Raw genomic sequence first — 27,339 nt, forward strand, 5'->3', positions numbered from 1 at the left:
TCCACTAACCCAGAAATAGTACCTCAGGTTAAGAACTTTGCTTCAGGATGAGAACAGAAATTGTGCTCTGGCGGCGCAGCGGCAGCGGGAGGCCCCATTAGCTAAAGTGGTGCTTCAGGTTAAGAACAGTTTCAGGTTAAGTACGGACCTCCAGAACGAATTAAGTACTTAACCCGAGGTACCACTGTACTAAGTTGCTACTCCGCTGTTCAGAAAAATGAGTAGCTAACAAAGCACATTTTGCTACCTGGGTTATAAGGTTTGGTAAGCTTATAATGCCTGGTCTTCCAGTTCTGGTTTGTTGCTTGCTTGAGTAAAAACCTTTAGGAATTTGAGTCAAAGCATGGGGCTGAAACAATTATGACAGTAGGTCTTACTGCAGGATTTCGTATCTCTATGTCTTCTGTAAAGGCCAGAAATGCTTCTGTAACCTTGAGTCTGGATTCCTGTAATGCACCCTATGTGGGAATGCCCTTGGGCCTGGCTTGGAAGCTCCTGCTGGAGCAGACTGGAGCAGCCAGACTGCTGATGGTGACACGTGGCCAACAATATATAACACCCTTGTTAGAACATCTGCACAGGCTGCCCATTTGCTGCCAACCAGGATGAAGATCCTTGCCAATTTACAAAGCCCTGAACAACAACAACAACAACAACAACAACTAATAATAATAATAATAATAATAATAATAATAATAATTTATTTATACCCCGCCCATCTGGCTGGGCTTCCCCAGCCACTCTGGGCGGCTTCCAAAAGAATATTAAAATACTATAATACATCAAACATTAAAAGCTTCCCGAAAAAGGGCTGCCTTCAGATGTCTTCTAAAAGCCTGGTAGTTGTTGTTCTCTTTGACATCTGGTGGGAGGGTGTTCCACAGGGAAGGCGCCACTACCGAGAAGGCCCTCTGCCTGGTTCCCTGTAACTTGGCTTCTCGCAGGGAGGGAACCGCCAGAAGGCCCCCGGAGCGGGACCTCAGTGTCCGGGTAGAACGATGGGGGTGGAGATGCTCCTTCAGATATACTGGACCAAGGCCGTTTAGGGCTTTAAAGGTCAGCACCAACACTTTGAATTGTGCTCGGAAACATACTGGGAGCCAATGTAGGTCTTTCAAGACCAGTGTTATGTGGTCTCTGCGGCCGCTCCCAGTCACCAGTCTAGCTGCCGCGTTCTGGATTAGTTGTAGCTGTATAACAGTGCCCCAGCTCCCAGCCCCTCAAGACGGTCCAGAAGGATGTTATGGTCGATGGTATCAAACGCCGCTGAGAGATCCAGCAGAACTAGGAAACAGCTCTCACCTTTGTCCCTAGCCCGCCGTAGATCATCAACCAGTGCGACCAAGGCAGTTTCAGTCCCATGATGAGGCCTGAATCCCGACTGGAAGGGATCCAAATGGTCCGCTTCTTCCAGGCGTGCCTGGAGTTGTTCAGCATCCACTCGCTCAATCACCTTGCCCAAGAATGGAAGATTTGAGACTGGACGATAGTTGGCTATCGTGGCCGCATCTAAAGATGGTTTTTTAAGAAGCGGTTTAATAACCGCCTCTTTCAGCGAGTCTGGGAAGGCTCCCTCACGGAGGGAAGCATTCACCACCCCACGAAGCCCATCGCCCAGTCCTTCCCAGCTAGCTTTTATAAGCCAGGATGGGCAAGGATCAAGGAGACAAGTGGTTGGTTTCACTCGTCCAAGCAGCCTGTCCACATCCTCGGGGGTAACAGATTGGAATTGATCCCACACAACTTGACTAGACAGGACTCTAGCACTCTCCCACCCCGGCCCTGCTCCCACGGTGGCGTCTACCTCTTCTCGAATCTGAGCGACTTTATCTGCAAAAAACTTTGCAAAGTCATTGCAGGAGATCATGTTGCCCCTACTGGGCCCTGATGGAGCAGGTGGTTCCACTAAATTGCAAACCACCTGAAAGAGTCTCCTGCTGCTGTTTTCCGCAGATGCAATAGAGGCGGTGAAGAAAGTCTTCTTCACCGTCGCTATCGCCACTTGATAGGCTCGACATTGAGCTCTAACCCGTGTCCGGTCAGATTCAGAATGGGTTATCCATTCTTAGGTCCAGCAATACCTGGGGAACTGTCTAAACTCTGATCCCAGCTCAGTCACTGAGATCATCTGCAGGAGTGTTGGTGGTGACAACATCCCCCAGTTGACAAGGAGCAGCTGACCTCAGCATGAAGGAGAACGAAACAGTGACATCGGCCCAGTCTTGTAGGATCCTCTACCAACAGAGATTCATCAGGCACCTTCTGTTTGAACCTCTAAAAGCCTGCTGAAAAGTTTTGTATTCTACCAGGCTCTACATAGGCAATTAAAAGCGCACTATTCAGTAATAATGAATTAATAATCTCTGGTTTTAAATTGCTATGTGGCATTGGTACATAAAAATATTATTGTAAACCACTTTGGTATTTTTTGTGATATAGCAGTATATCGATATATTTTTTTAAAGAAGTAACATAAAGTAAATGACAGGTAATGTGGAGCCTGGTGAGGCCTTTCAATATCAAGGGGGAAAGTGGGGAAGAGAAGGAGAGGTGCTACCAGCTGCTGCGATAGAAATCAACATTAATATTGTTTTCTTCTTGGTGCTACCTTGGACTCCTATGCTACTGGTGGAACTTCATCCTGTAGAGCCTTTGCTTTGTCATCTGTGCCAAATATGCTTTTAAAAACAATTGTTATTCTCTCCTCCTTTCCCCTCCGAAAGGCTTCTTGCCAGAAACAAATCTTTCTCACAGTCCCTCGCAGGACCCGGACACTTACTCTAGGATATAGCTGGAACAGCTCTCAGCGCCCTGCATTGTGTACATAGTAATTGCCGCTGCCTTCATTGAGAAAAGCGAAACGGCGAGATGGGCAAGGATCCCGCTGGCACCCGCCTTGAGTGGCCCTGAATAAAAGCAGATGAGGGTGATGCTGCGCTGGCGAGGCTGACCTGCGTTCACCCCATCAGGCATACGTCCCTTTACATAAACAGGGAACCGAAAAGCAGAATGAATGGATGTTTAAAGGAAGGGGCACACTGGGATGCTAATGACTGTATTAGCCCAGGAGCCGCTTAGTTACCCTTCCCTACGCTTCTTGCAAATTAGGGCCGCAGCAGCATGGTGCCTGTCACTTCCGAGTTGCGCCAAGCAGAAAATATAAAGCTGTCCTTAACTGCCCCCCTGGCATATACAATGCAGAAAGCTGGGGGCTAAAATAGAGGCTGAAAAAGTTGAGCAGGTTATAGCTGGTGCTGCGTGCGTCTGTATGTATGGAATTTCAGTTGTTTCGTTTCTGGGAGTAATTGTTGAGACGGTGCGATGGGGATTCATGATAAAAATTATGTCGAGGCAGAGGGACATGGCTGGGGGGAGGAGAGGCTGCAAAACAATCCATCCTAAAGGGTCGGTGATGAATGTGGCTGAGGAGGTGATGGAGGCTTGGGGGCCAGGTTTGAGGTTCCCCACCTTAGCAGGTTCCCCACCTTAGCAGGTTTGAGGTTCCCCACCTTCATTGGACTCAGTCCCAGGGTTCCAGAGGGAGGAAAACGTCACGGGGAGTCATGGCTACCACTCTGGTTCACAACCCAAGCAGGTTCGAAGCTAATGGCAATCATAGCTTAGGGGATCCCATTGATTTCAATGAGAACTGGGTGCAGTGAACTTCCTCTGACCCCTGAACTTACTGTAACTTATCTCCTGGTTCTCATGTCTAGGATTGCAGCAGAGGGATGTTCCGGTACTATATATTTAATTCCAGCCATGTTGACTAGTTGCTTGTGTGACACTCCAGCGTTGCCAGGCTGCGCGCATGTGTTGTTCTGTACATAATCCGACATCAAATAGGTTTACATTAGTTCAATGAAACACAGCACTTAACTCAGAAAAGCCATTTAAGATTTTAAGTAAAAGCCAGGCCTATTTGGGTAGCTCCCTAATTGCCAGTGTTTCAGGGCGCTGCGTGTTCTCCCTCTCCCTCTCCCTCTCTTAAGAGCATAATTGTAGTTCTTCAAGTGATTGCTGCGCATAGTTGGCAGGCCTTAATGAAGGTTTCTTTTAGCAGATTGCAGTCGTGAATTATTATTTTTATGAAAATTTTTTAAATACGGAATATTTAATACTATTCCCCGTTGCTTGAGCACAGTGATATGGTACTTAGAAAACATGCTTCTTATTCCCACTGTTGTGTCCCACACATGTACGTGGCTGCCTGGCTTTTGAATTTATTTATTTTTCACATTTATATACCACCTTGATCTCGCACGGATCTCAAGGTGGTTGATGTGGCTTTCCTCCTCCTCCTCCTCCTCCTCCCCATTTCATCCTCACAACAACCACCCGGTGAGGGTGGTTGGACCTAAGAGATGATGGCTATCTCCAAGATCACCTAGCGAGCTTCATGGCTGAGTGGGGATTCGAACCCTGCTGTCCCAGGTCCTAGTCCAATGCTCTTAACCACTAAACCACCACTGGCTCTCTGGTTGCTGGATTCCCATAATCCCTGGCGGTTAGCCATTCTTGCTGGGATTGAAGAGAATTATATGAGCCACATCCAGAGGACCAAAGCTTCCCCACCCTTGCACTAGGCCACAGTTTAGTGTGACATGCTAATCCTGTGATGATAATTTGAAAAGGTAAGAACCAGAGAGATAGGACAGGCAAATATGGGGCATTCAAAAAAAGTACCGTATTTTTCGCTCTATAAGACGCACCAGACCACAAGACGCACCTAGTTTTTGGAGGAGGAAAACAAGAAAAAATATATTCTGAATCTCAGAAGCCAGAACAACAAGAGGGATCACTGCACAGCGAAAGCAGCGATCCCTCTTGTTGTTCTGGCTTCTGGGATAGCTGCGCAGCCTGCATTCGCTCCATAAGATGCACACACATTTCTCCTTACTTTTTAGGAGGGAAAAAGTGAGTCTTATAGAGCAAAAAATACAGTATACTGCCCTTCATCCATAGAACTCAGGGCAGTTCACAGCATGAAAATACAAGATAAAAACACAAAATGCATAGTGAAAACAAGAACAAAAATAAAGCAATAACTCTCCCTCCCACAAACTTATTTAAAAGGGTACAGGATGTTAATCAGCCAAATGGAAGGGGCCATTAAAGGTGTTCTGAGTGCCTGAAAAGTTTGCATAGTGTATCTGGCATAAGGAGTGAACCCTGATGTCTGTGATATCTTATGCATGGTCCTCAGTTGGATGGTCAGTAATGGTGAGGAAGACTCCCTGAAATCTTCCCTTGCCTCCATACTGCCAATCGGTAGACATAAGAGTAGTCTGAAAGTGTAGTTAGCACTTTCAGTTGATGCAGGGGCCACAGTGAGGTCCAGCAGACCTGGCTATGTGCTGTGTGTGCACCTGCTAAAAAGCATATCCCAGCATCCTCTGGACCACACTGGGTTGTTGTGGCACACACCTGCAGGAGTTCCTCAGTAGGCAAGTTGGTGTGAACAGGATTTCTTGAAAGAGGGAATACTTCCAGCACAACAAAGCCCACTTAGATAAAAATGGGTTCACCAATGTTGTCGCTATGTGGATAACTCATTTTTTACTGTCAAAGCAGTGAGATGGCCACACCTTCTGGGAGGTGTTTGAGGAAAAGAAGGTCCGCCTTATTTAGGAAATTCCAAGTAAAATAAATATATACTTTACAGTTTTCTTAAGGTGCCTTAAGGCAGAAGCAGAATGAGCAACACACACACACACACACACACACACTCGAAGCACTCTGGAGGAAAGGGGGATCGGGAGGCTAATCTGGACTGAAATTAATGAATGTAAGAATTAGAAATAAAAACTCCTCAGCCTAAACAAAAGAGGAGCAATTTCCCCTCTTAACCAGAGCCACACAACCGTTTCTTGTTTGCTTCCACTCTGGTTGACTGTTGTTGTGTTCTGCTAACTCTCTTGGGCAGTAGCTTGACTTTTGTTGAATGAACCGATTGTTTTCCTTTTGTGTTGCCCGTCAAGCGAGCCCCCATCTGGTTTGCATCAGACTGTTTTCACAGCCAACAACTGCTGCCTTTTCTATATCCTGACACTTAAGGGCCCCCACGCTATCAAAGCATTGCTGTGAGAGCCTGTCTGGCTGGACCCATGCAGCTGTGCCCTGGCAGCTTGAAGCTATTAGCCAAATAATGGCAACTTAGAACTTGAACCGGCTCTTATTCCCATTGGTGGTGTGTGTGTGTGTGTGTGTGTGTGTGCACTGAACAGAATACCCTACTGCTGAACCCCGCAATTCAGCAGTGGGAGCCCCCAGTTCCATCTCTTCTTTCTAAAACTTTCTAGGGTTGTGTTTTTGCTTTTTAATTTGCAAGCATCTGAGAGAACTGCAATTTCTAAAACACACACAAACACATAAACCAGGGGCACCTCCTTTAATGTTGCTTTGAACCGCTTCCTGTGGCATTGTTCGAGATAATACTTGGCGTGCAACAATACAAGGAGGATTTGCTTGTTCAAACTGTGATTTATTTATCTTTCAGGATTGCCAATGGACACAAGGTTGCTTTTGTATTCAGGAAACTTCAAGGGCTGTTTGCAGACCCTGACTTTATGCTGCTTCATGCATTTTCTGCATGAGGATTTTTCTTCTTCTAACGTGCAGCACAGTTGGGACCCCTGGCAGACCCTGCTTCCAGATTGTAAAAGGGCTATCTGATCTTCAAGGTTCATAGGCCTTCTCTGAATGGCCGGGCCGGGCCTATTAAAGCCCTGGAAATCACAGCTGGCCTTAGTGAGGCTTCCTTCGGTCTGTGATATGACAATCCTCTTTTCCCCCGGGGCATCATCTACGTGTGGAAAAGTAGGTATTGCCACTGGCAATTATTCAGATATTATTACGAAGTCAATGTGCTTTCTAGTGAGCAGTGATTACTTACCGCTACTCCTACTGTACTTTTTAACACAGAGATGTGCCTTATGTATGTGTGTGTGGATAGATGTGCCGTGTGTGTGTGTGTGTGTGTATTATAATTGCACGTGTGTGTGTTTGCTGTAGAGACAGATTGAGAAGGCGAAGGCTCTGACATTGCTCTTGAGTGTGTGTGTATCTGCACGCGCATTGCGATGCGATCTCTGTCTCTCTCACACACATTTTCTTGCACAGCTTTGAGGAATGCTGGAAGAGCAGCGTGAGGCCACAGCGCTACAGTTGCCAGCATGCCATCTGATGTGAAAATGGGGGGGGGGGTGTTTCCTCAACGCTGCATTAATTTTGTTTGCTCCTGGCACCCGTTGCGTGTAGGATTCTTATCGCTGTCACTTTCAGAAACAGATCTGATTGTCTAAAATAGCTTCTCTCTTGCTGGCTTCCTCTGCTCCAGTATAACACAAAGCTTGCAAGTAAATCCGTCTGCTGATACTCGCAAGCAGGACAGCCAAGCCGCCCCAGTTGTTTCCCTCCTAAACGTGGTTTTTCCTAGCCATCGTGCACATCCATTTAAGCTTATCCTCACATGTCTAGAAACACTTTATTTTTTAAAAAAAATCAGCTGGAACCAAACTGGAATGTTAAAAGGCTTCTGTTGTAAGTCGTTCTGAGTTTCTGTAAGAAAAGCGACAAATAAGTTTAATAAATAACAACAATTACTCAGGTTACTGTTATGTTGTGTACCTCTGCCATCTGGCGCACTTGGCCCCAGCAGGACCCTTGGAATTCACGTGTTTACTGCCTTGATGCTAAGATGCTTTTCTAGCTATGGACAAATTCTTCTAGTAGCTCAAATGGTAATAAAGACACCTGATCTGTTGGCCTTGCCAGAGCTCTGGAGAGAGGAAACAGAATTGTGCTGGGCCATCAACATGCTTTACGGTTTATGAGACAACTGGACCTAAAAGCCTCTGTGGAACAGCAGGAATGTGTACTGCTGTTCTTCGGCTTCTACTAGGGAACGTGTTTGCAGATGGGGGAAGCACAGCACTCCCTCCCTCTGCCTGACTGCCCAGAGCCATTGCCTACATTGTGTATTTTGGGTTTACATTCAGCTGTCCTCTCCTCGGGCATCTACATTGGCTGACAGTCTGTTTCTCAGTGCAATTAATGTCACGGACTGGTTGGACACAGAGGAATAATGGGAGGAACCAGCTGGCAAACCACCAAGGTAAAGAAGGCTCAGAACCCAGGGATTGGGGGTGGGACAACAAGTGGTCAGAGACAGAAGACTGGGAGGGAGGGGAGGTGTCGGAATCTGAAGAGGTAACAGGGTTTAGTAAGCGGGGGCAGTCTGTGGCAGAGAGAAGTCCAGAATCAAAAGCAGAGCAGGAAAGGAGGGAGGCCAAGAGGCAGACATGGCTGGTGAAGAGTCATGGGTGTCTCCTCCTCCTACTGTGACAAGCTCCCTTCCCCCTGAATCAGAAGAGGCATGAAGAGGGCGGAGGAGAGGTTAGTGTCAAGCAGGCGCAGTCTCGGATTGCTTGGGGGGGGGGACCCTTTAAAAAGAAAACCTTTAAAAAGAAAACACTCCTAAATGACTTAGGACATTTCAGCAAATGTGGGATGTGCTTCCCAGGAAGGTTCACCTGCCATAGCCTTTGATATCTTTCCGGTACTGGGTCAAATCCCATCAAATGCAGGACTGCGAGAGTACCAGCTAGCTGGTTTGTGTTCTGTTTTTCTTTCTTGTTTTCTAATGTGTGTTTCCCTGCACACTCTGTAGTATTGCATTATTTTATTTTGTGCTTAACTTGCTGGTTCTGTGTTAATATTTCGTAAGCCACCCTCAGAGGCCCTGGCTTTAGGGTGGCAGATACATTTATAAAACAGATAGAACAAAACAGTAATTCGAGGGATGCTCTTAATCTGCGTATTAGCTCAGTGCAGATATTAGGGTGTGTGAGCAAGAAGGAAGCAGACTTAATGCTTAACTTGGCTGCGCTTCTTCCAGTCCCAGAAGTTTCTGTTAAAAATCTGGGCCACTTTCCTAGTCAGCCTGGGTTGGGCTGCAGATGAAAGAGCTGAGATTAAAGCGAAAACACTTTTCCTTGTTTGCATAGTTTTGACCCAAGCCCAGGCAGTAAGTGATAGCAACAGTGCTATCTCCTTTCACTAAAATAAAAACAGTTTATCCCAGTGTAATCATCTGCTTATGTTTCGGTTTCTTCCCCTCTTCATAGCCTTCCCTTATATAGCATTTTTGTATAAAACATTAAGTTGAATATAAGCTACAAATATTTGTAACAAAAGATTAAAGCTTCATATTTAAAGCCAGGGGAGGGGTGTGAGAAGTGCAGAATAAACAAGAACTGAAAATGGATTTTCCCGGAACTTGGGGGTCAGTGTTTCTCCCCCCCCCCCAAACAACAACAAGAAAAACTGGATGGGGAAACAATGCAAACACGTCACTATTGTTATTTTAAAAAGCAAACAGAAAGGAAGCATCTTTGGAAAGTGTCCTGAAAGAAGACATTGAAGTCATTTTTGTTGTCTCCATTAACTTGTGCTTAGCAGTGAAACGACGTCGGCAGCGGCTTTCAAATTGTACAGACAACTCCCCACTTATGCAGGGGTTACGTTCCGAGGTATCGCCTGCGTCAGTGAAAAGCCTGCAAACACCCCCACAACCTCTGGAAAGCCTTGAAAAAAACAGCAGCATTTACCAGACGCCAAACTCCACCACAATCGCTCCCTCCAAACCTCCTTGCTCAAACACCAACTCTCCACAGAGCCACAGCGGTCCGTGCTAGGGCTCCTGGGATTGCACTTGCAAAGGCTTGTGGGGTGGCTAGGTGCTGTTTTCGTGCCTGGGCTCTTTGAGGGTTGTTTTTGCCATTTTTAAAGTACTTCCAAGATCGGCATGATGCACATCAGTTGGTTATGGCCTGTATTTGAAAGGGACTCAGAGATCCATGGTAGCTCTCAAGACTTCCTCAGTGAACCTGGCTCCAGAAGGCAACTTTGTCCACCACTGCTGATCTTCTGCTTTGGAGCTTTCTCTCGGGTCACGGAGTGAGACTAAAAGCCAACAGGTCTGTCCAGAACAGATGTCCCGTGGTTATCAAGCAGAGATCCTCCAGCCAGCTAGTCAATATGGAAAGGCAGGCCAAAGGCCGAAAACTTGAAAAGCACTGCAGTAGGAAAACAGGTTGATTTTGACTGATTTGGTTTGTTATATTTCTGTGCCGCTTTTAATTCAAATGAATCCCAAAGCGGCTTACAAAAAAACAAATAACAATACAGTAACATGATTACAGCACAAATACAGCATATAGGAGCAATGAACAAATCATCAGTAAAACAATCCATAAAACACCATCAACAAAACAACTAAAAAAAATAAGCTGAACTGAACTATTACAACAAAAGCCATATTATACAGTTAACAATTCAATGCCGCATTTTATCATCTATAAAACAGTAGCAACAACATTAACAAAATAGCAACCAAAAAAACAAAACAAACCCAACTGAGTTCATGCACACACTGTCTGTCCCTGTCCCATGACTCATAGTCTTTCACTCTATTCAGTTCATTAAGAGACACATATCCACAATGACAGTGGCAGGAATACCATTCGGAAGGTTCCTTGGGCTGGAGATGGGGCAGCGTAAGTGAGCCCAACCACCCCATGATGATAGTCAAAGTCTCTATCCCTTCACTGTTCTTCTGGAAACAGCTCCCTTATGATTTTAATGGCTCCGTGGGTTCAGTCTAGGTTTTAAAAACTCTGGATTCTGCAGAGCTCTAGATTCTAGGTTTCAAAAGAAAAATCGGGGGAAATGACAGCAGCCAGCTTTTTGCTTCTTCTGTGTACTGTAAGAATCAGGTCCATATTCCTACCCTCTGCCTCCTGTTCCTTTGGAACTATTCAATCTGTACAAAGGCCCATCCCTCTCAGCTCATTTCTGTTTGTAGGAAATCTCCTCCTCCTGCAGCACAGTGTAGCATGATCCGTGAAGGAGAATGGGAAACCTTTTGCCTATTGACGGCTCCCTCTCTCCAGTACTGTCCCAGATGCTTGCGAGTAATTTTGGAAGTGCTGGCACTCAGCCCAGTAGACTGCCTCTCCACAGACTGCTGCAAAAGCAGCTGAGGTGTGGACCTTTTCACACCATTAAACTCTTCACATTATCATAAACGTGTCTCGGTCCTGCATGTAAATTCTGCTGTGGTTTGAGAGAACCATTTTGTACCCACTCCGGGAGAACTGGAGTCACTGGTCCAGTGACCTTCAAGGGAGAGTGCAGTGTTGGAAACGGGAATAATTTCCATTAAGCATTGGCTATAAAGGACTGGATAAGACCTGAAGGTCACCCAGTTTCTCTGTTTTACGTTAGCCCAGGCCATAGTCATCAAGCAAAAATGAGTAATGAAACGGTATCTCCTGCAGCAAACATGGTTTGGTCTGGCAGGAATACGTGAGTTAATTCCAAGAAGCTGTGTGCTGCATTGGTTAGAGTGTTCAACTATGCCGGGGGGGGATGTTTGTCAGTCCAAGGGTCAAATTCCCAAATGGGCAGCTTTCTGAGGGCCACATCCCACACCCAGCCTGGACCTTAACCTCTGTTGCTTGGCCCCTCCCCATTATTTGTCCCGTTAACATCTTTTGCTGCTCCAGTTTAACCACCATCCAGAGATTTTTTCTCCCTTGCCGCCCCTTATGATTCAAACTGCCTCTGGTTGAGGCTAATCTGACTTCCTTAGGGCCCGGGACCTCTAGGGTGTTGCTATTTATAGACCTTGAGGTCCTCCATGGGGCATACCAGGAGAGGCGGTCCCATAGGTACGAGGGTCTTAGGCCATGAAGGCTTTCCATGACTAATAACCCCGATGGATTTTCTCTACCTCCAAAGCTGGAGGCAGCATCTTTCTGAATACCGGTTGCTGGGAACTGCAGTGGGGCAGGAGAGGGCTTTTGTGCCCAGATCGTACTTTGGAGTTCCCATAGACGTCTGGTTGGCCTCTATGAGAACAGTAAGCTGGGCTACATGGGCCATGGGCCTGATCCAGTGGTTCTTATTCCAGATGAGAAAGGCAAAGGACCCCTGGACAGTTAAGTCCAGTCAAAGGCAGGGTGCAGTGCTCATCTCACTTTCAGGCCAAGGGAGCCAGCATTTGTCCACAGACAGGTTTCCGGGTCATGTGGTCAGCAGGACTAAACTGCTTCTGGCGCAACGGAACACCGTGACAGAAACCAGAGCGCACGGAAAAGTTGTTTACCTGTACCTCCAGACGAGAACAGGGGTGATGTTAGAGAGAGGACCAGATCCTTCAAAATGTGTTTTTCATCTCTCTCTCAGGGATGTCAGGGTGGGCATCAGGAACATGTCAGCAATAACTCACAAGGTGTCAGTGAACCTAACTCTTTATTCAAAGAGTGCCTAGTGAGCACTGCAGCTCTTCCCAGGAGGCCTTGCCCCAATGAGTCAGTTGCAGGGACTAAAGGTCCCTGCCTTCCCACAGCTCTCTTAAGTCTCCTCCCCCTGGGGGTTCTTCCCAAGCATTCTGAGACTCTGTCATCTTGCCTGTCTCTACTCCACCCTCTTCAGACCTCTGAGGAGACCAGTGGGGCAGAAGATCTGGTCACAACAAGAGAGGGAGACCCCCCCCGGCTTCTTCAGCCACCTGCCTCATCTCTGCCTCGTAGCCCCCTCCTCTCCAGCCTCCAGTCTCTTGACCTCTCTCTGCCACAGCCTCTTCCTGCTCAGTAAACCCTGTTACCTCTTCAGCTTCCAACACCTCCTCCCAGGCTTCTCCCTCTGACCACTCAGTGTCATCCCACCAGCAATGAGCTCTGAGCCTTTTTCCCTTGGGGTTCCTCAGCTGGTGCCGCCCACCATTCCTCTGCATTCGGCCAATCTGTGACAGGAGACCCTTTTCAAATTCCACTTTTCTGTCTGCCACGAAGACGTTCCTGTCTACTCACCGCAGAAGATTCCTGGGGCAAATTTGCTTCATGCTAACCAGGGCTGTTGAGCCGCTCTCTCTGTTGATCTGTGTGAGCTGAGCGCATAAGATTCTGCATTTCCTGATATAATGGCAATGTGGCATGGGCCCTTTTGTTTCAGTCCTTTTCCACTGCGGTCACACATTGAAAGGACATTGAGCTGCAATGCACTATGGCCCTGAGGTCTCTTTTCTTATAAACTTTAGAAGAAACCCAAGGTTCTCCAGAATATAATCCAAAAAACGCTCGTGTGATACATGGTGAAATTAATAAATTTAATACGTGGGTAGGGAAACTAAGGCCCGGAGGTGGGATCCGGCCCTATTGCCTTCTAAATCCAGCCTGTGAACGGTCTGGGAATCAGCGTGTTTTTACATGAGTAGAAGGTGTGCTTTTATTTAAAATGCATTTGTGGGGCATAGGAATTCGTTCATTCCCCCCCCCCAAATATAGTCTGGCCCCCCACAAGGTCTGAGGGACAGTGGACTGGCCCCCTGATGAAAAAGTTTGCTGACCCCTCATTTAATACATGGTGGTTTGTAGCATTTTAAGACTGTTGTTAGATCCCTTTCATTCTATGTTGTTTTCACTTGCAGCCAAGTGAGCATTTTCAGCAGTCTTCAGTCTTTATCTTTTGTGAACAGCCATTAGATCCACAGCTTTTAGGTCCACTGGGAAAATGCTGTTAGGCATACATGTAGCGCATTAGTGCTTCTGGAAGCATCGCTTTCGAAAACCGTTTTCGCAAGTCAGGCAGCTGCTTGTGCATCACGAGGCCCAGATTTTCCTTTCCTTTGCAACAGCAGCCGGCAGTTCTCATTCAGCCTTAAAATAAAAGGAACAGCACAGCTCGAAAGAAGCAGGACACCAAACCACTTCTCTGCAAAGAAAGGCTCTAAAGGGTTGGAGACCCTCTCATTCTGGAAAGACGCAACTGAGAAAGGAGGAAGCAGGCCAGCTGGAAAGGAGCTTCGCAGCAAGATCTCCAAATACTCTCCTTGTGAATTGCTGTTTTCCTTGAGATCTGTGACTTTCCACATAGTTGGTCCAAAAAGAGCCCATTGACTTTTCTTTTTAATAAAGTGTCTGTTCCTTTTCTCCTGGGAGTTGCGTGGCCCGCCAGGGTGTGCACCCCAGCATCTTTCAGAGGCAGTGTAAGAATTTTTTAATTGAGTCCGGCCTTTCATGGCATATGACTCTCGTCTGCTATATTTATAGGAAGTTATATCATTGCCATGGAGAGACAGGCAGGCTCTGCCTCCATGCCTCTGCTGTTTTCCAAGAGACCGCAGAAACCCATATTCTTATCCATGGCTGTGCTGAGCACCTGAAATGTCAGGCTTCTTAGCATCTTGAGCAAGAGCAGCTAGGATAGTTGACCTCACTGCCTTCCTTGAGAGGCCTTACCAAAGTGCAAAGGCACGGTTTGTTTTGCTGTCCGTCGTGCTAAATAAACTCGGACTCCCTGATCAGAAATTGGGCTGGCCTGGTGGCGAAGAGACCCTGGGAGCAGGAAGAGCCAAGTGGCCTCAGGCTGGTCACTTTAGAACAGGTCAGCAAACTTTTTCAGCCGTGGGGCCGAAAAAAAAAATGAACAAATTCCTATGCCCCACAAATAACCCAGAGATGCACTTTAAATAAAAGGACACATTCTACTCATGTAAAAACACGCTGATTCCTGGACCGTCCGCAGGCCGGATTTAGAAGGCGATTGGGCCGCATCCAGCCCCCATGCCTTAGGTTGCCTACCCCTGCTTTAGAAACTCATACCCGTTGCTTGTCTGCAGCTTCAATGCCAGGGCTGATCTGCTAATTAGTAGTCTCCGAAGCGCAATACAGAACAGACTATATGAATCTGAGCTGCCGCTGCATAGCCACAGTAGATAATTAAGCAGGGGAAGAGTTGGTAAATATTATCCCTCTAGGGTTGAGGGGAAAATGTTGGTTGCTATGCGTGTCAGTGAAAGAAGCAAGATTATTAATGTAGCATGCCTCAGTAGTAATGCAAACTGCGCTAGAGACTTGGGTTTCGTACTTCTAATGACTCAGGGCCCCGGCGCTCTCAACTGATACTTCCTTTTGGTTTCTTGCACCTTGGGTGGGCAAGATGCGCAGGCAGTCCTGGTTTCTTCATATAACAATAGCTGCCTGCTCTGGATTTTGGTTTCAGGTGAGGTTAGTTGAGCTTGTGGCTGAGGGGGCTGCCTTATGAAAGTCAGATGGGGTGGACATTCAAGCTGCTGTGCACATTGATCCAGTAGAATGACGAGAGTCTATGCTTTGTGCAAATTAGCAGTCGGAAAAGAGGTCCAAAGACTATATATGATTCTCTAAAACGTTTACTAAATTCATATCCTGTCCTCCTTCCCAAAGGGGCCCAGGGCAGCAAACACATTCATGATTTTAAAATGTACAATAAAAAATGCTTAGAAGCTCTTTATGACATCTTAAAAGATGCACAATGAATTTTTTAAAACAATTTTTAAAACAGATGTAACCAGATTGTAACCAGACATCATCGCTGTTCTCTTTTCACATCAACAGGCAGAGAGTTGCAGAGCACATTAGTGTCAATTGATGGTTGCCACACTGGTGTGCAGAGAGCAGGAATCATATCATAGAAACATAAGAAGCTGCCATATCCTGGGCCAGCTCACACATGTGTGCCCAAGACTCACGTGTGTGTTCTCTGTCTCTTCTATGTTCATGGAAATCGCAAGTTCCCTGAGTACATCTGACTAGGCAAACGACGGTTTTCACTTACCCTCCCAAACAAACTTGCAAACCGCAATTTGAAGTGGCCCCACTAGAGAGATGGGCAGAGTTAAGGGGGTCGAGTGGTCTTTAGCGATTATAGTCATGGATGCTTGTAATCCTCATACAGTCCGGTTTGAATAGCTTAACATTTCTTCTCCTATTTTTGGATTTGGAAGAAACTAGCCCCTCTCCTGTTTAGTGTTTGTCCGGGTTACTAGCAGTGTGGGTGGCTAACAGATGTCAGAGAACACACCCAGGAAAATCTGAGTCAACAATGCAGCTGCCTGCATAAAATCTTCTGGCGATGTCTTCCCATGTGCCGATGCTGCATGATCCAAACAGCATGCGCAGGGCCTCATGGCGTTTTTACATACGAAGATGATGAAATCAGACGGCAGCTTTAGCACATCTTGCATTTGTTCGCTTGGCTCAGCTTGGAAACGACTAAATCTTCTCTCTGTTTCAGGGGGAGAAACGGCACCTGATTTAAGTTTTCTGCCTTCGCCAGCAAAGATGTCTACGATTGTACCATCTGCCAGCATAGACGACCAAAGCTTCAGTTCTGTCCACGGCAGTGCAGATTCGTCAGGGGCAGATACGTTTTGAAGTGTGCATGTGTATTTGTGACATAGACGCATGAGCTGGGAAAGGAGAGCGTTGGCAGCTGTTTGTGCGGAAACAATATACGGTGCAGAAATGGCATCAAACACATGTTTTGACATCGAATTAATTGGCTTGCCTTTCATCACTAGAAACTTTTTATACGTGTGTGTTTCTTACATGTGAATATGTACACTCTTTTTTAACAAATTAAATATTTTATTTTAAAAAATGAATTTCAGCCTTGCTGGGTATCTTACAAGCCCTGTGTTTTCTTTCCTTTCCTTTTTTTGACTTGTTGTTGCATGTTAATAATAATAATATTTTTATTATTTATATGCCACCCAACCGACTAGGTTGCCCCAGCTGCTCTGGGTGGCTTCCAGCCATAGAAGACAATAAAATATTAAAAACAACAACAACAACAAAACCTTTAAAAATTCACTATATGGGGCTGTTTGGAAGGGGAAGGGGGATCAGGCCATTCAGGGGAATGTAGGACCAAAGCAGGCCATTCGTTCCTCTAGCTCAGTATAACCTACACTGATTGGTAGCAGTTATGCAGGATTTGAGATATAGGGCTTCTCCAGCCATATCTGGAGAAGCATGAATTTGAACCTGGGACCCTCAGCGTGCAAATCATGTCATCTGCCACTGAGTTATGACCCTTCCATGCAGTTGGTGCTAGAAAGGTTTCTTTGTTCTGCCAAGGCGGTAGGTAAGCACCAGTTCCACAGCTTGGGAGCCTTTGCACAAGGAGTCCACATTGGGTCTCCCTAACCTGGAAAGGGCAGGATGTGTAAATCCCATGAGTTCTTTCTTACTGCCTCTTAAAAAATGCAGGTTGTTGTTGTTTTTTAATTGTACTTGCTCATTAATCTTCCAAAGGGAGTAGTACACACAACAGCAGGTGTATTGAAGCTGTGGGGAGCACCTGCTGACTCATGTTGGAGCGGCACTGGAGAGTTTGAAGATTGAAGTCTGTCCATATTGTTGTTTAGTCGTTTAGTCGTGTCCAACTCTTCGTGCCCCCCTGGACCAGAGCACGCCAGGCACTCCTGTCTTCCACTGCCTCCCACAGTTTGGTCAAACTCAGGCTGGTAGCTTCGAGAACACTGTCCCACCATCTCGTCCTCTGTCGTCCCCTTCTCCTTGTGCCCTCCATCTTTCCCAACATCAGGGTCTTTTCCAGGGAGTCTTCTCTTCTCGTGAGGTGGCCAAAGTCTTGGAGCCTAAGCTTCAGGATCTGTCCTTCCAGTGAGCCCTCAGGGCTGATTTCCTTCAGAATGGATAGGTTGGATCTTCTAAAGGTCCATTAGAGATGTGCACTTACTACAAGATTTGGTTTAGGCTCTAGTTGGGCGAATCAGGAAGGAGCCTGCTTTCTTCCTAAGTGCTTTTGGAGGCTGCCTGATTTGGCTGAATATCCACATTTGCAGAATTGGATGAAAATTGCAGGCATGTTAGGATGAAGCCGGCCAAATTTTGGAAGGGGAGCTGCAGCAGTTTTCCCACAAGGGCAGTCTTTACAGTTTGGGATGGGAATAATAATAATAATAATAATAATAATAATAATAATAATAATGGCATCACTTAATCTCCCCTAGTGTTTTGTGGGCAGTTGTACTGAAAACGGAGACATCAGAGAAGTGTGTCCCTGGGTAGGAAACCTGTTAAATTACAAACAGGCCCAGGAAATTTTGTGCTAGATAATTTTTAAGTTCATTGGGGGGCGGTGAGTACACAAAAGCGATTTGCTCCCCTTCCTGTGCTTTTGCAGGCAACAATTTTATTATGGAAAGGGCACACATCATAGAGGTGCCCCGAGGATAGTAAGCTGTGAAACGTCAGAAGGATGCCCAGAATTTCCCAAGCAAGCATGCCTAGAATTAGCAAAGAGAAGAGTACAGAGAACAGAAAAAAACAAGGTGATATATTAACATCTTTCCCTGACAGCATCGTGATCAGAAAGCTGCTAAAATCATTCCCACCTTGGGATTGGCCACGCATGCTGAAGCCTGGACAAGAAATTTATTAAATAAGTGAATTTAAAAATGAGAAACTTTTGAAACAAAGCTGCTGTAATTTCTGGATTTAAAATTTATTTGTGTATTTTATGTATGTGTGTATATCTATATACACAAACATGTAAAATACACACACATACATTTATCATATTTTATTGGTTAAATATCCTTAACACATCAAACTAAATACCTAGTCGCAGTGACAGCAACTTTGTACATATTTAAACACCATCAAATAAATCAAACATGAAAAAGTAATATATCTAAAAATGCACAGCTCTCTGGTAGCAGTTTCCAATGTTATGTATGTACACTTAGAATAACCTTAGGGCTTGGGTGATATTACACTCTTAACACAAACATAGTAAATCAACCCTCAGTGTCAAAAACCCTGCTCTCTGAGCACAGTAATTACAAAAGGACAACATAAACGCTGCTGGCAAGAGGCGGGGGAGACAATTAAGGCAGGAGTAAGAAACGAGAAACGATGGAGAGAGGAGTCAGCGAGTGAGTTATGGAGCAGGCTGCTCCTTAAGAATTGGAATAATTCTCTTTCTGAAGCAACTGGATGTTGACAAAGTGCTGAACAATAACACAGACCAAAAGACAACATTCCATACCTAAACATTAATAAGGAACTGGTGCTACCATGAAATTATTATGAAAAGGGACTTTCCCTTGATATTACAATAATATTGGTTTTGTGACAACCTCAGTTCTAACATGCCTATGGTTTGTTAAATCACCGCCAGGGCTTGGAATGATTTCATTCAGTTGAACAAAGCTCAACTAGCTCCTTTTAAAAGCAAGCTGCTTGTTTTATGGAAGGCAGAAGCCATTTTGGGAAGGAAGCAGGATACGAATGAATGACAGTGAAATCCCATCATTTTGTTTGCCATTCAGGGGATTCACTTTTCTGGTTGCCTCCAACATGTAGAACAAAAGAGTCTTTGTCTTTAAAAAATGACATCGAAATACGTAAAGAGACATAAACTGGAGAGAATCTTACTTTATCCTATATCTATAATATATATACATTCCTGTAATGGTGTATTACTGGGACGTGGGTGGTGCTATGGGTTAAACCACAGAGCCTAGGACTTGCCGATCAGAAGGTCGGCGGTTCGAATCCCCGCAACGGGGTGAGCTCCCGTTGCTCGGTCCCTGCTCCTGCCAACCTAGTAGTTCGAAAGCATGTCCAAGTGCAAGTAGATAAATAGGTACCACTCCGGCGGGAAGGTAAACAGTGTTTCCGTGCGCTGCTCTGGTTCGCCAGAAGCGGCTTAGTCATGCTGGCCACATGACCTGTACGCCACCTCCCTTGGCCTATAGAGCGAGATGAGCGCCGCAACCCCAGAGTCGGCCACGACTGGACCTAATGGTCAGGGGTCCCTTTACCTTTAATGGTGTATTGCAGAAAAAAAATAGTCGTCTTGGACAAGCTATTTCCCCATCTTTAATCTTCCTGCTGACCTTCCAGAATTGCCCAGAACATAGCTTGGAAACTACTGGGTTAGCAACACCACGTGGGGTCTGTTGAAGGCAATGGTGTGAAGACAGCCCATGTGATCCAACCACATGATTTCACTATTTCACATAATCTTAAAGGTAAAGGTAAAGGTACCCCTGCCCGTACGGGCCAGTCTTGACAGACTCTGGGGTTGTGCGCCCATCTCACTCAAGAGGCCAGGGGCCAGCGCTGTCCGGAGACACTTCCGGGTCACGTGGCCAGTGTGACATCGCTGCTCTGGCGAGCCAGCGCAGCACACGGAAATGCCGTTTACCTTCCCGCTATAAAGCGGTACCTATTTATCTACTTGCACCCGGGGGTGCTTTCGAACTGCTAGGTTGGCAGGCGCTGGGACCGAACAACGGGAGCGCACCCCGCCGCGGGGATTCGAACCGCCGACCTTTCAATCGGCAAGTCCTAGGCGCTGAGGCTTTTACCCACAGCGCCACCCACGTCCCATTCACATAATCTTAGGCAGTGCTTTTTTCTGGGGGGACGCATACCCCTTAAATGTTTGTGAATCTTTGTACTTTTGTCCATTTACTGTATTTATTTTTCCCAATTTGAACTATAAAATGGTGATTTTCTTGAGTCAACATGAGAGTACCCCTAAACATTTTTTTTAAGAAAAAAAGCACAGATCTTAGGGAAGTGTGGGCCTCAGGCATAGGAGAGCATCAGCCCTACTGTTGTGGTGTGGGTCTAGGAGACTGTGCTGACCTGGTAATCTATCACCTATGACTGAAATTGGTTTCTAGATCTGTAAGAGACGGAACAGCTGTGGGGCCAGTTGTGAACTTCAGGCTTCACCAACTTTGTGCCTCCAGATGTTTGGGCACCAGGTTGGCAATGGCCAGTGCATCCGCTGCATTCCATTTACCGCAAGGTAAATGCTTGCCCAAATGGAAACTGGGTGGTAGACGGATGCTACAGAAAATATACAACAATCATCGACATCTGCTCTCCAGATGCTAAATTTGCATAGTTGGCCTTGAAGGGAACAACTCTCCCTGCTATGGTGTATCCTTTTTGTTATTGTTGATGTACGATGTTTTCGCTGCTCTGCTCCGCCTGCTGCAAAAAAGGACAAAAGGGGGCAAGGAATAAAAGCAGCTCCCATAAAACGAACGTGGTAGAGAGCATCCATCATCATCTCTCACACACAAAAGTAAATAAATAAAAATATGAAGTCCCCACAGCATTCCTGAAAGGGAAGGGATTTTGGCTGGATAATGAGAAAACCATGTTGTTGTTGAAAAACCTTTAGCTCAATCCATGTGTGTGTGTTCTAGTAAGCAGGAATCAAAGAGCCAAAAGGGATTTTTTAAAAAATAAAAAATTAAGACTGTAATTTAATGGGGGTGGGGGTGTTTATGTTTCTTACTTAATTTGCTTTTTATCTTTTTAAACTATTCTTTTTTTTTTCATTTCACAAGACATGTTGTTAATGTTCCAGTAGGGGAGAAGCTTCTTCGAGAGTGGGGAACCTTTGGGTCTCCAGCTGTTTTTGGACTACAACTCCCATCATCCCCAGCAAGCAGAACCGGTGGACAGGGATGATGGGAATTGTAGACCAGCATACCGCTGCACTTCCAGCTTGACACTCTCTCCCCCAGCCACCAGCCCTGACCACCCCCCACCCCCCGTCCCACATCTGAGCAACATGGAATGATGGCCAGCGATGCATTCTCAAAAGGGAAAGCTTGGCTGCATAGGTTTGGACTTGATTCTGGCGACATATACAGGGCAGGGAGGGACCTAATTTCACTGGGTCAAATATAAAGGTAAAGGGACCCCTGACCATTAGGTCCAGTCGTGGCCGACTCTGGGGTTGTGGCGCTCATCTCGCTTTACTGGCCAAGGGAGCCGGCTTCCGGGTCATGTGGCCAGCATGACTAAGCTGCTTCTGGCAAACCAGAGCAGCACACAGAAATGCCATTTACCTTCCCACCGGAGTGGTACCTGTTTATCTACTTGCACTTTGACGTGCTTTTTAACTGCTAGGTTGGCAGGAGCAGGGACTGAGCAACGGGAGCTCACCCCGCCGTGGGGATTTGAACCGCTGACCTTCTGATTGGCAAGTCCTAGGCTCTGTGGTGTTAACCCACAGTGCCACCCACATCCCTAAACAGTGTGGTACACTATCTTTATTTTCTTCTTCTTGGCCAACTCAAGAGGTGTTCGGCGTAAAACAGCTACATGAACACCTCATCGCCTCCCGGCCACTTTCTCTTCTGCTTCTCCAACTTGGCTCAGCTATAACAACAATAAAAAGGAGGGGTGGGGAACCATTTCAGCTTGGGAGAGGAAGAAAAAGTCCAGATCAGGAACTCTGCACTCATGAAATCTTGGCCTGGTTGAAGGCTACAAAGCCGCCGCTTCCTTTGATGTGCGCTGCTGTTTTTCGACTTTAAAATGCGGCCAGAAAATCGCGAGGCATGTTCCCTTCCTTACTGTGGATAATAATATCCGTTTGCTAAAAGTGTGCGCACAGGAGGAACGGCTCGTTTAAGATGAGGGGACATCTGACCACGGGGAGAGAGAAAGCTGCCCAATTATGAAACAGCTCCACAAGCTCAGTATTATCTGAGTTTTTAAAATAAATAAATAAAAAACCTCTGTGTTTAACAGGATGCCAAGTTGATTAAGCCCAACTTCTGTCTCCTTGGGAAAGTAGAACCATCTGCTCCTGATTTGCCAAGGGGAAAAAAAATCCAAATATATAACTGGAAATGGAAATGGCTTAGCCTGAGAATGTGGCACCTGAGATAGTTTGAGGAAACACCAAAGATGATGATAGAAACCAAACCACCATAAGGATGTTAGAAGAGTCCTTCTGGATCAGAACAATGGCCCAACACGTCCAATATCCTGTTCTCACAGTGGTCAAGCAGCTGCCCGTGGGAAACCTAGAAGCAGATTTTGAGCACAAGAGAACTCTTCTCCCCTAAGGCTTCCAGCAACTGTAAGCAGAGCACAGCCCATTAGGGTTGGTAGCCATTGCTGTTGCCGGCATGCAGAGGGCTGGGAGGCCAGCTGGCTAGCCCCAGCTGGGCCGTTCCCTTCCGGCGGCCCGGAGCAAAGACCATCACTTCTGCTCTGACATAAATCAGCGACCCAGGCTTCAAAGCCAGGGCACACCATCAGCAGATCGAACTGCGCACACAGAATAGGCGTGAGGCTTGTGGAAGCATACTACAACTACAGATTTATTAATCATAAATCAGGACAAAGAAACATGTCGTCTCTCATGTCATCTCAAAGAGAACAGCTAAAAGCAAAAGCTATACGCAAATGGAAGTTCCCAGCAAGCTGTGCTGGAATGTAAACAGACATGTGACACGTAAGAATCCCATGTCTGTTCCTTAAGGTGGAACGGAATTCTCAACAGCTACTACCAGCATGAATTTAAAACTCTCTCCTGTGGTTCCACAGTTTAGTTCTGCACTATATGAAAAAGTGTGTGCAGATCCTGCTATCTGAACAGAATGCATCCTCAACAAATGGTTTGTTAGGTGGTTTGCATAACAAGCTGACGATTTCCATTGAGTCCTATGGGGAAATTTCCAGTGTTAGAAATTGGGATAGGAAAGGTGGGAGCCAAATGTCTTCTGAGACTTGGGTTGTAGGAGCCAAAACAGAATGTCTAGTCGCCACGGGTGGCGAGGGGACGGAACAGCAACACTTTTTATTTATTATTTTGATAAGCATGAACTAACACGCAATTCACATAAGTGACACGCTGTTAATAGCACATTTTTAGCAGAAATTGTGCATACATGTTTAATTCGGTGTTTACAATAAAAATAATGGTACCTCACTTCAGTTTTCAAAACATTCTACTCTTTATTGTTAAATTCCTTAACGTATTGTCTATCTTTAACATATACTTTGAGGATTCAAAGCACATAGTTCTCAGTAATCCTTGAGAGTCAGCCAGGTGCAAAAAAATGGCGCCCAGATTTTGGAGGTGCTTGCAAATGGAGAATCTTTAGGTGCAAAATGCGACTGGTGCCCTGCTAATTTTGAACGCTGGAAATTTCTAATTTTGAGTCACAAAATGACTGGGGGGGGGACTGTGGAAACCCAGGAAAATCCTCTGAAACACTGCAAGTGTGGTGTAGTGGTTAAGAGCGGTAGACTCGTAATCTGGGGAACCGGGTTCGCGTCTCCGCTCCTCCACATGCAGCTGCTGGGTGACCTTGGGCCAGTCACACTTCTCTGAAGTCTCTCAGCCCCACTCACCTCACAGAGTGTTTGTTGTGGGGGAGGAAGGGAAAGGAGATTGTTAGCCGCTTTGAGACTCCTTACGGTAGTGATAAAGCGGGATATCAAATCCAAACTGAAATATACTCAGAGTCGCAAAGTGATTTCATGCTCTTTATTCAGCTCATAGTGGTGAGGAGGAATGAATGAAAGTCCCCTCACAGTATCTGCTTTATATACATTATTTACACAATGGGCTGCACATGATTGGCTAATTCCGGAATTCTACTGTAAGCCAATCAGGTTGTGGATTCACTTCTATCTGGAGCAGGATTGGGTGGTTCCTGCCAACCAATCATACTGCTGCATTGTTCTTGGACCAATCAAACTGCTGCATTCTGAATCCTATTGTTCTAGGACCAATCAGACTGCTGCATTTTGGATCCTATTGTTCTAGGACCAATCAGACTGCTGCAGTTTGGATCCTATTGGTCTAGGACCAATCAGACTGCTGCATTCTGAATCCTATTGTTCTAGGACCAATCAGACTGCTGCATTCTGAATCCTATTGTTCTAGGACCAATCAGACTGCTGCAGTTTGGATCCTATTCAACTCAGTACATAACACCAACTCTTCTTCTTCTTCAAAAGGGAAACAAAGAAGGAAAAGATGCTGTCTTATTTGTCCGATTTCTCCCTCTCCCTCCCCTCACTGCAGCTGCAAAAGTAGTAAGGCTTGCATAGGCTACTTATTGTTTACAAGGGCTTTGGTACTCAAATCTCATGTTTGGATAGGTTAATTTTCATAGAATGAGCATTTGGACAGTGGGACAACATGAATCTTCAAATATTCGACTTCATTTTATTATGAGATATGAGGGCTTCTTGAGCCTGTGCCTTCCCATCCTGCAAAGCTTTACTTCTTCTGTGTTGAGTGATGACAATCCAGAGCAATCCCAGGCATATTTTCTTAAACAGTTTGATGTTATTGAGGCTGTTTTAGTTCCAGTTTCCCAGTAAAGGAACCTTGTTGGCCACTGTGAAAAGCTAAAAGGTAAAGGTAAAGGTTTCCCAGTAGTGATGTATGGAAGTGAGAACTGGACCATAAAGAAGGCTGATTGCAGAAGAATTGATGCTTTTGAATTCTGGTGCTGGAGGAGACTCTGGAGAGTCCCATGGACTGCAAGAAGATCAAACCTCCCCATTCTGAAGGAAATCAGCCCTGAGTGCTCACTGGAAGGACAGATCCTGAAGCTGAGGCTCCAAGACTTTGGCCACCTCATGAGAAGAGAAGACTCTCTGGAAAAGACTCTGATGCTGGGAAAGATGGAGGGCACAAGGAGAAGGGGACAACAGAGGACAAGATGGTTGGACAGTGTTCTCGAAGCTACCAGCATGAGTTTGACCAAACTGCGGGAGGCAGTGGAAGACAGGAGTGCCAGGCGTGCTCTGGTCCATGGGGTCATGAAGAGTCGGTCACGACTAAACAGCAACAAAGGTAAAGAACCCCTGGACGGTTAGGTCCCGTCAAAGGCGAGGGGTTGCAGTCCTCATCTCGCTTTCAGGCTGAGGGAGCCGGTGTTTGTCCACAGTCAACTTTCCAGGTCACATGGCCAGCATGCCTAAACTGCTTCTGGCACAAAGGAACACCGTGACGGAAATCAGAGCGCATGGAAATGCCGTTTACCTTCCTGCTGCAGCAGTACCTATTTATCTACTTGCACTGGCATGCTTTCGAACTGCTAGATTGGCAGGAGCTGGGACTGAGCAACAGGAGCTCATCCCATCGCAGGGATTCGAACCACCGACCTTCTGATCGGCAAGCCCAAGAGGCTCAGTGGTTTAGACCACAGCGCCACCACTGGTCTGTTCCAGCAGTCTCTTCTTTTGCTCTTATGGAGGTGGGATTCCTTCAGATTTGAGACTTGAAACATTTGTACGGGGAGAGAACATTCTTGAAGGAAGAAAGCTTTGTCCCCTTCACTGCAAATCAAGGCCGATGAACTCTTTTGAGAACAGGAACAGTTGTGTGAAAGACGATTTCCCCTGCTGAGTGCTGGAATTTGTGCCTTTGCAAAGCCGACACTGGGTGTCCTCTTGGAATCGGCGGGTGAGATTAAGCTCTCGGCGCTTCTCCTCACGTAGTTTTATATCTGCCCGCTGCTTATCAGTCAAGAGACCCCGGGAGAATATCACTTCCCTCCAAGTCTGTTGACTCTCCATTTTAAAGTGAACCGGGTTTTCCCACGGCACGGTGCTAACAAGTATAATTTAACACGAAGCACTTGAAAGGCTCTGCACAGCCGCAGAATTTAATTTAAAAATTGCTCCTAGGGAACAAAACAAGGCAGATATCCTTTCCTAGAGGGATCCGACAACGGTGTTGAAAGGAAAGGCATTCCATTTAAAAGAAGCTTTCTTTTTGTTTTGTTTTGGAAAGCAATGTTAAGAGTCGGCGCCAGATCGACAGATTTTGCTGGAGGGGGCAAAAATATCCATTGTTGCCCCCTCCCTGACTTCAGCACTGTGGCTGGGGTGTGTCTCTTGCCTTTGGTGGCCACCCCAGTCCAGGAAGCAACAAGTGGCAAATGAGGCGTCTAGCTGTGAACCTTGCAAGGCCTTTTGCTGCTTATGGAAGGCAGGTGGCCATGACGGGGGGGGGGGCAGGAGAGGCTGAGAAGATGTTCTCCAGCTTGGTTTGCATTGGGCAGGATGTGCCGTTGGCATATGCCCAGCCAGCAAGCGGGCGAGGGAGCCCAGCCAGCTAGTCGGCCGGCCCTTGCTGTTGGGAATGGACAGACAAGTCCCAGGCCCCTGTGGACTGCCCAAGGAGAGGAGGCTGAGAGAACAACCCACAAGGGAGGGTGTTCAAAAAAGGGCCCTGTTATGTACTGAGTTGAATAGGATCCAGAATGCAGCAGCCTGATTGGTCCTAGAACAATAGGATCCAGAATGCAGCAGCCTGATTGGTTCTAGAACAATAGGATCCAGAATGCAGCAGTCTGATTGGTCCTAGAACAATAGGATCCAGAATGCAGCAGTCTGATTGGTCCTAGAACAATAGGATCCAAAATGCAGCAGTCTGATTGGTCCTAGAACAATAGGATCCAAAATGCAGCAGTCTGATTGGTCCGCAGGAACCACCCAATCCAGCTCCAGGTGGAAGTGAATCCGCAACCTGATTGGCCTATAGGAGAATCGCAGAATTAGCCAATCACATGGGGCCCATTGTGTAAATAATGTATATAAAGCGGGGGAACTGGCATTCCTCACTACTATGAGCTGAATAAAGAGCATGAAATTCACACTCGACTCCGAGTATATTTCAGGCCTGGAGGGG

At 46.2% G+C, this 27,339-nt stretch overlaps 1 protein-coding gene across 5 annotated transcripts in view; it reads left to right on the forward strand.

Moving 5' to 3' along the window:
• The window catches only part of KIAA0586, an 83,329-nt gene extending 66,837 nt beyond the window's left edge, over positions 1 to 16,492 (forward strand). For all 5 annotated transcript variants that reach the window (XM_082216561.1, XM_082216563.1, XM_082216564.1 and 2 more), the window contains exon 33: positions 16,123 to 16,492. In XM_082216561.1, the coding sequence (XP_082072687.1) occupies positions 16,123 to 16,262 (140 nt within the window). In that variant the 3' untranslated portion in view covers positions 16,263 to 16,492. The remainder of the gene's footprint in view (positions 1 to 16,122) is intronic.
• The last annotated feature ends 10,847 nt before the right edge of the window (positions 16,493 to 27,339 follow it).

This window comes from Podarcis vaucheri, assembly GCF_965113315.1.
Source record: "Podarcis vaucheri genome assembly, chromosome: 1".
Taxonomy (NCBI): Eukaryota; Metazoa; Chordata; class Lepidosauria; order Squamata; family Lacertidae; genus Podarcis; species Podarcis vaucheri.